A 9,268-nucleotide genomic window follows, 5' to 3' on the forward strand; every position below is an offset into this window, starting at 1 on the left:
TTCATCGCTATCAACTGTTATTCCTGGTACCGGTATCGTGAAGCTGGCCGAAACAACGATCTGATTGTTGTCTTTAACGTTCACATCCGTCACCGCAGGAACTCGATCGTTGTAGCAAGAATTCAACGAGGAGGAGTCTGTTGTTGTCGTTGTTGATGACGATGAAGCAGAGCATGATAGAGATGAGGGTGATGTTGGTGTTGATGATGGTATCGTGACGGCGTTGCTAGCGGATGCAGTTTGGTCGCTCTGTTAATGTCAGTTAATATACGGACGGTTAGGTACCTTTATTAATCCTTGGTGTCACATAAATACGAAATTCAATTGGTTTAGGTTTATTGGTATTGGTTTAAGACTGGACAGTGCATAGTGCTGATCAAGTGATGTGTAAATTCACAATATGTGGTCAAACTAGCCATTTCTGTCTGCTGAAGTAGCTGTCCGAACCTCTGTTAAAGATTGCATATGAAAATTCTTGGTAAAAAAAATTTAATCACATTCCAACAAACCAAGTCGAACACTCCCCGATAATGTCGTGCACGTAACAAGATAACAAGAATAACATTGTTAAGAATTCACACCAAAATTTATAATATTTGTAATGAAAGCGTGTAGCCAACGTTTCTTAAACCAGATTAATCATAAAAAGCGTCGATCTCTGGCGAAGAGAATAACACACACAAACTCACACGCGTAACTACAAGCACTTTCGAAAAGGGCACTTGCCAATTGTTCCAACTGGGAGCTTCCCTGTTTTTCCCCCTGCTGAATGTGTTTTATACTAAACGTTCGCAATACGAACATTTTGGCTCTGAAACAATGAAGGAGCTCGTATCGCAACATTCACATCAAACCAGACTATTTTTAAGGTATCTTTGTAAAGTGAAGTAGGATACATCTATAACCTATGAAATTACTTAAATTGATTACGTAGCTAATGTCGGATTTTTCCTATGACTTGCGTTATATTAATATTATCGCTTTCAACCATTCCATATACGACGAACCCCATTAGACTCACCTCGGTACCGACAACGTTGTTCTTTTTCTTCACCAGTTGCTCGGCGCTCTTGATCTCGTCGAGCGTAACGCCTTGCGTGGAACGGCGTGTCTCGCGTACCCGTTTCGCATGCGCCTTTCGTTGGGTTTCGCTTTCTTCGTCTCGAGTCGGTGGCACAAATGATCTGCAAATGGACAAAGAAATGAAGAAACACAAATGACAAAAAACAAAAACTAATATTCACAGTGTTTACACGGAGCGCGCGGCTATGTGATTTATGCTATGTTAACTTTTTTTAAACTAAAATTAGTGTTTTACTACAAATCAGGAAACATGGAACGTTTCGAATAAGCATCTGTTATGAAACTTAACGAGCGAAATGGATCGAAATGATGAAGGGAGAGTGAGTGTGTGTTGTTGTGTATGTTAATATGCGCTTTCGCGATCCTCATAGAAAGACAAAACTGTATGACCGTTCTTTCAAACGGTCTTTTTTACACTTGAATTCAAAGATAAATTAAATTTATCAGAAACAGAAATTAACTGTTATTCGCATATTCAAAATTCACTCGTTTTATAAAACATTTCACATGCATAGTCAGTCAGTACAGGCATAGTACAAACATTAAGTTGATATAGGGTTTTCTATTCTATGGTTGATGAGCCGACTATTATTGTGCCAAGGGAACGGCCTTTCAATGGTCACAATAAGAACGAAAAATCAACAAAAACCCACGGATGAAGTTATGAACACAGGCACACAAGGCACGCGTCGTTATAGATTGATCAATTACTTGAAAAAGTTTTTGAAAATGTTGCCCGGCGACAGTTTGCTCGGGGTTATTGAAGCTGCAGAAGCTGCAACAGGGACTGCAGCCGTCATTTGAGAAAACGTTGCAGGAACTGCCACATTGGCCACCGTTGGTTCTTTCATCGTTTCTACCGCCATCGTTGCGACAGCGCCGTCGCTCTTAGCGTCCCCAACGATGGCTGCATCAGCATCACCGTCCAGAAATTGCTGCTGAGTTCGTTGTTGCTGATGGTTCTCTTGCTCGTCATCTTCCCGTTGTCCCTGCTGCTGTTGCCTCTTCTCATTGAGTGAGGAGAGAAATTTATTGCGCTCATTATTGATCTTGGTTTGATGAGCTTGTTCGATGTATTTGCGATTCAGCTCGAACAAGCTGTGGTTTTTGTTGCTAGTGTTACCAGCAGCAACGTTGGTGTTGTCGCTGTGATCGAACGGAGGATCTAGCGGTGAGGACCGATCATTATTGTCGTGACTACTGATACTGTTGTCATTTCTATCACCTTGGCAAACTATGCCAGCAGATGGACTGCTGGAAGTAGTACGTTGTACATTCTGTGCGTTCATTGATAGATTCAAACGATCCTCGTTCCCTTTATGGTTACGTTCGACCAGGGTGATATTGATGTGGTCAATGTTGTTGTTGCTGCTGCTGATGTTGATGGCGTAATGACGTTTTTTGTGATGATAACCGGTTTATGAAACATATGACAACGGAATACAACGTTACGGTGGGTCTCAGAAGTGTGTGCCCCAGAAGATGAATGGACCACACAGGACGAAAATTCGCCGGAATGGAAAAATAACTTAAAATTATTCTCATGCTTTTTTGACAATACGGAAGGGTCATATTTGTCTCTAAGTCTCTAAACTATAATTAACCCTGTCAAGGTGTTTCTCATACCCAGTCGAAAATTCCTTTGTTTTATTGATCTGATAAGTTTGAAGTTGACAGCTTGACAGCTTGTTAAGTCGAGTTTTAGAGCATTATTTGACCCCTATGCCTACCTTCTGATTTGTCCGGAAGTCGGTGTTGTGGTCAGAGTACCCGTAGGACTTGTGGGTGGCGACGCGATACTGCTAGTGTTGCTAGCGGTCGATGGCACTGTGGGAGTGGCAGCAACCGAAGGTGTGGGCGGTGAAGCAATTGTAGGGGCTGGTACCACCGTTGTGCTGCCAAGTACCAAATTGCTTGTGGTTTTTCTAAAATAAAGCAAATGAAAATGTGTTGATTAATGTACACAAATGATTGATGTAATCACTACTCTAAATGTTCAGTTTCGACGACGGTGGGTGCGAATTTGTCTGAAGTGTAAGTACAAATTACAAAACAGCAATAGAAAATATATGTTAAAAGGAATGGTTTAAAAATGGTTAGCAAAAAAATATGACATAAGCATTGAAATAAAAATACAATTCAACCACACAACAAAGCATATTTTAGAACAAGAAACCGTTCTTCTTCTTTTCACATTTTGGCAGATCTAACTCCGTAACGCAACTTGTGTTGTTATTAGCAAGAGCTTATATATTATAGAGCGAAAAGAAGGCGAACACGAGAAAGTAAGTAGTGCTTTGAAAAGGTTCAAAAATAAAAGCAATTATCGAAATCTATAGTGTACTTCAGAAGGCCGCGGGTTACCTTAACGTACGATAGTCCTTCAACGATGCCGATCGCTGCACAAGATACGATGTATTGTTCGATGCTGGTGTTGTCGTTGCAGTAGGTGAGTTGTTATTGTTGTTGTTCGAGCCGGGGCTTGTTTTAGTGTTGTTGATAACCGTTGATGGCGGCAAAATTGCGTGAGTACATGCGTTAGCCTGTATCCGTGCCCGCAGCTCTGCGTATTTCTGGTAGAATCTGCATGTTTTTAGTTCCAGCGATCGATAACCGTCATGTTTCATGAAGAGTGAACGGTTTTATTTATTTTGTGTTATGAGATCGTGAGTGTTCGATGAGGTGATGCAAAGTACGTCGTAGTCGTCGCGGCCACGCCATCCATTGTCGGAATTATGTTACAGAAGAATTAGCGAGCATTGCGTTTTTGGTCAAATTATCAGTTTGCACACAAATAGCATCGTTGAGATTGTTGTAGATCGCATACACAAGTGTAGTGCAAATAAGTAGTGCAATATAAAAATAAAACATGTTGTTAAACAATTTGAAAACACAAACCATTAATGAAGAAAAAAAGGTTTGCAAATGCTTTGCAAGTATGTTATGAAATCCAGCGAAACGCACACATACACTCACACATACCATATCTAGTGTATCTTAGTAACTATTTTTAAGTGGACATTTCTTTGTGCCAAGATTGTTTTGAAATGCTTAAGTTGAAGAATATCCACTACAAGAAAAATTGCTTACTTTCTAAAGATCGTTCAAAAGGTGCGACAGAGAAATTTTTTTAAGAATGGAAGAGAATTGTTTTTCAAATGAAAAATTTAAACGAAAACAACAAATTCAGAACACTTGGCATTTAAACAGAAAATAACAAACTAATACACACGCTCACACCGAATAAGATTTAAAAATTATATAACCAATAAACGACACTTACTTTTCGTCATTTTCGAAACTCTGCGTCCTCCGCAGTATTACATCTGGTTCAGTTGGTTGATTTTCTTTTTCCGACACTTCTGAAAATGAATTACACAGCGCAAAAAAGAGAAAAGTGCGAGAGAAAAACAAAAACAATAGTTTATAATTCAAATAGAGTAGTCGTATCGTTCGCATTAATATATGAATATAGAACTAATGTACACTTGTGAAGAATAAAACGTTGGCCAAACAAAAGACTTGTTATTCTAATGTTTCTAATGGAATTATTGACCAAGCTGACTAGTGCAGACAAAAACACATTAGCAGCAGCAACATACATTTTTGCTTCTGTGTGCGAAACTGAGGTGACTGAGAGATCGCTTCAAAATATGTTAAGCAGAAGCAGACAAAAGCAAACAGCAGTGACAAGATTCAACTAAACAGATTGAGTTTGAGAAAGCTACCTATAACAATGAATAACGTATATTTGTAATTGACGTTACACAGTAAATTTATATACAACTACACACTGTTTCAATGGTTGATTTCGTCACTAAACGAAATGCCAAACAATTAACTGATAAACCATTAAGTAGAAGCGAAAATGTAAATTAACAGAAAAATATAAAACATCAAATGAAGACGAAAAGAAGAACATAATATTACGGTTACGAGTTGTGGAAGAGACTTCAAAACGAAGGTTAGCAGAGTCAACATCATCCGTGGAATTGCGGCTGAGCGGCTGTGCAACAGAGCGGTTAGTCGAGTTTGGTTCTCCTTCATATTCGAAAAATTGCCCCGGTATGGGCGTTGAAATGGCGCGGTGTCGCCTCCATGGCGCCATCGTTAGAAGAGTATTACTAGTGGTGGAGGTAGCATTCGTCAGAGTAGTTGGCATCGTCGAACTGCCCACCAGAGTATCGATGGTACGTGGCTTCGGAATGACTATTTGTGCCGTCAGAGGTACCGGTAACGGACGAGAAATAATGGGCACGGGAAGAGGCAACGTCGATTCGTCTGAGCGAGTTTAGTTTGATAATCGATTGTTTTAGGCGTAGTTCTCAGAAAAACACCGTGTAAAACAACACCCCATGTAAAAAAGGCATTGATTATCACAATCCCGCACAAATTCATCCCGTTGCAAATTCAAAGAATTACATGAAGTAACAGAAGAAGAAAAAGAAAAAAGATCATATAAGATAATATTGCTCTAACAGTCATACAATTACACAGATAAAATGAAACCGCAAACAAAATCTTGAAACATAAAAAACACATGTTAATATTCGTGTGTTACAAGCGAACTACAAATACTAGATTTCGCAGATTTGGATAGATACATAGTTTATTTGAATCGCCATATTGAATTGAATTTCATTGAATTCATAAAGATCACGGAGTAACCGTTATTAGAAACTATTGATGGACTTAGTCATTACTGAATCACATTAAAAATTCAAATGTAGTTTTTCATAAAACGAGCACCTAAAAAATCCAAGAATTTTTTTACGCCTTAGCTTCAGTATGCAATATGAAAGACTAAAAAATACAAAACAAGTGACAGTAGGAAAACAATTTTGGAACAATTTCAAAGCTATATGTTAAGAAATCAATAACATAAAGTGAACTACGAAACAGAGGCGAATACGAATATCAGAGAAACTATTGAAAGTACGTGTATGTTTTTGTACTTTCGTCCACTATTTAAAGATGTTGAATGTTAGTTACATTTTCTTTGAGCAAAATTATGATGATTGAATGACATTTTGATTTAGTCGCATTTACTTCCATACTATTTTTCAACCATTTATGAATTTGCGCGTTGCAAAACAAAGTCTATTTGAACATTCTTTTAAACTTTCTAATCCAATATTTTTACTTTCCTGGATATTACCACCTCTACAGTGAACTCAGTTATTTATGAATTATAATAACTCTGTTGTCAATATTTTTTGATAATCAATACGCTGAATTAAGGGTTCTCTGCCTATCATACGACGTAAACAGTCTGAGCTTGCTAAATCTGGCCATGTACTCAAAATTGCTCATACCAAATTAGGGCAAATTTGAAAAAAAAAACAAATAATATTAGCAATATCATGAGCATATTATATTTTAACAACTCCTAAGTTCTGGCTAAAAGTGCCCAGTACTGATGAGTCGTCTGATGTAATGAAGAGTTAAAATGTTCAGTTATAAGAAGTATATACCACCTCTTAAGAAGTAAATAACATAACATATGGTCCGGGGATGCACATCTAACACATAAAAGGCAACTTAGTAACATTACTGGGTGGTGGTGATTCAAAAGACCCTTTGTGACTATTTTGCCGCCACTGATAGAGCAGTCGGTAATACTCCTCGCTGTCACGCAGCTGCCCTGGGTTCGAATCTCAGGACCGATTGTCACGCAGCCAGTCATGGTTCCGATTCCCGACACCGGGCGTTGGGCGGGGCTAACAACCTCGCCCGTAAAGATAAACTGTTGCGAATAGCATCAGATATATTAACATTGTCTCTGGTGCAGGATAAGATCGCCCAGCGGTCGTAATGTCAAATAAGAAGTGACTTTTGGGTGACTTTTTGATGATTTTTTGTGTATAAACATGTGAAAGGGATTTTTCAAACGTACTTGAGAGAACGTGTAGTCGTGGGGTCAAACGTTCACCGCTACTGTACTCTGAGAGCAGGTGATTCGAGACTTCTATTTGTCAGAAAATGGCACAATACTGCCGGGCTACACGATGCGCAACTAAACGTTTTTGGCATTTCAGATAAATGCCAAAATGCTTGCTCTTCTGTCAAAACGTTTATGTGTCGGCCGAGGCGTAAACCCGACCGCAAATCCGACCGTAAGCCCGGTCGTAAATACTATTAGCAAACGCTTTGTTTACGAACAGAGTTCTTATTTGCTGGTATAGGAACAAAATTAAAAAAAAAATAATCAAAAATCAATTTATTTCTCTTCTATTTCTGTTTTCTCGTACCAAAAACACGAATGTAAACACGTTTGACATTCCGTTTATATATTTTTGCTGCCACACGAAACGTAAACGATTTGGCATTATAAAATAATTTTATAATGCGCTTAATACGCGCTAATGCGCTTTTACGCTTCGTGTGGCCCCAGCTAGTTATTTCAAACGTCTGTGTTTACCATACATAGCATTTTAGTGTTTAGTAGTACACAACTTGCGATAAAACAGTACTTCAGTTAAATGTGACATGATGTCTCTGTTAAATCTTTGATCTTGTGGAGCAATACATATCGAGACTGTGCCATCATAAGCTTTGATTATGATGATGATAAGATTAAAAAATATTGAGAAAATACACATCCAAAAAATAATAATGAATGACATAGATTTGAGACAGGCGCACCTTAATGAGAAAGTGGTGGGCGTTTTATATGGATAAAATTATTGGTGTCAGTTAACTCAAATCAGATGATCAGTTCTTGTGCTGGTAGTGGTACCACATTATCAATCAATGGTAACTGGAGGTGTGAAATACAAACAGAGCAACAGAAACCTTCTGCACTCCGGACTGTGTTTTCTCCCTTTTAAGTGGGTGATATGAATTTTAACGGTCTAACACTTTAAGGGGTGGCGACCGTTGTGTGAAAGTAGAAAAGCTAGATGGTTTATGGTACTGGAGAGGAACGACTGGGAGGGCTGCGGACGCCAGAGAAGTATCGGTATAATTTTCTCCGGTGGAGCATAAGACTCTCTCAGAGTCTACCCCAAAGGAATGTAAAACGCGTTCAAAAATTACTTTTTGTCAGAATGGAGTCACTGTTGCCCCCGGTGATAGAGTGGTAGGCTCTTCGCTGTCAGCGCAGCTGGCCAGGGTTCGAATCCCGGGACCGGTTGCGACTCAACCGGCCATGGTTTCGATTCCCGATACCGGCGCTGACAGAGGGGGGGGGGGGGGGGGGGACCAACAACCCCGCCCGTAACAACGAAATGTTACGGATAGCACCCCCCAGGGATGATAATTGACATTAACATTGTCTCTGGTGCGTGCAGGCCAAGACCGCACAGCGGTTGGTAATGCCGAAGAAGAAGAAGAAGAAGAAGAGTCGCTGTTTTTTGGAAACTCTAGACGACGACCCATAGTCGCCATAAGTTGGGGCTCCCTGCTATTACTTCTAAAAACAGTCTTTTCCTTCGTGAGCCCTTGGCGACGAACCATAGCTGCCGACTCCCTCAGAGTCGGGGCTCTTGTTACTTCAAAACCTCACACCAGTTAACGTCTCTCGGAAAGGCCAAGGTTTGAAACGCCCTGATACCCTGATTGGCAACTGGTATTAGAATTAAAATTAGAATTAGAAAGAGACGAATGTTAGGCGATTACAGCTCAAAGTCTCTATAATACAAAAGAAAACAAAATTATCATCATCATCATCTAAGCCTACCACAACTTAAATTTAAAAAAACATCATTCTTGAATGAAAACATTTAACAGATCAGTATTTTACCCTACAAAAGGATAATGCACCAATTCAGAGGTTACAAAAAGTGATGTGGTACTACGAGAACGACGATATCAAGGTATCACAACTATCCATCACAAGGCGAAGACTTGCCATTAATTGAGAACATGTGAGAACAGTAGCAAACATTAGCGAAACATCATATCATGTCACGTCATATCTACCAATGTACCCTAAAAAGACATCCGAAATTTAAAAACTTATTTTATGACTTTACCTGATTTTTGGTTGACTAAAGTAATTTTTCATCTTCGTATTTCATAAAAATCTTTTGTTTTGTTGAAATAAACTTTGTATCACTGATCTCTGTAGCTTATTGAAACATGGTAACAAACGACTCCTAAACAACATGCATAGTGATAAAGATTTGCAGTAGAAGCAGCAGCAGTAACATATCCATCACAGACCTTCAAAGCGCAGAATCAT

At 39.1% G+C, this 9,268-nt stretch overlaps 1 protein-coding gene across 3 annotated transcripts in view; it reads right to left on the reverse strand.

The window, feature by feature from the left end:
• LOC131205338 (protein phosphatase 1 regulatory subunit 12A) overlaps positions 1–9,268 on the reverse strand; it is a 59,012-nt gene that overhangs the window by 19,205 nt on the left and 30,539 nt on the right. Inside the window, exons 7-11 of one of the 3 annotated variants that reach the window (XM_058197401.1) lie at positions 5,014–5,364; positions 4,367–4,445; positions 3,448–3,666; positions 2,814–3,008; positions 1,022–1,184 (exon numbers count right to left, since the gene is read on the reverse strand). In XM_058197401.1, coding sequence (XP_058053384.1) covers positions 1,022–1,184; positions 2,814–3,008; positions 3,448–3,666; positions 4,367–4,445; positions 5,014–5,364 — 1,007 coding nt within the window. The remainder of the gene's footprint in view (positions 1–1,021; positions 1,185–2,813; positions 3,009–3,447; positions 3,667–4,366; positions 4,446–5,013; positions 5,365–9,268) is intronic. The other 2 variants (XM_058197402.1, XM_058197403.1) reach the window with 2 other exon arrangements.

The sequence above is a fragment of the Anopheles bellator genome, chromosome 1, assembly GCF_943735745.2.
Source record: "Anopheles bellator chromosome 1, idAnoBellAS_SP24_06.2, whole genome shotgun sequence".
Lineage (NCBI taxonomy): Eukaryota > Metazoa > Arthropoda > Insecta > Diptera > Culicidae > Anopheles > Anopheles bellator.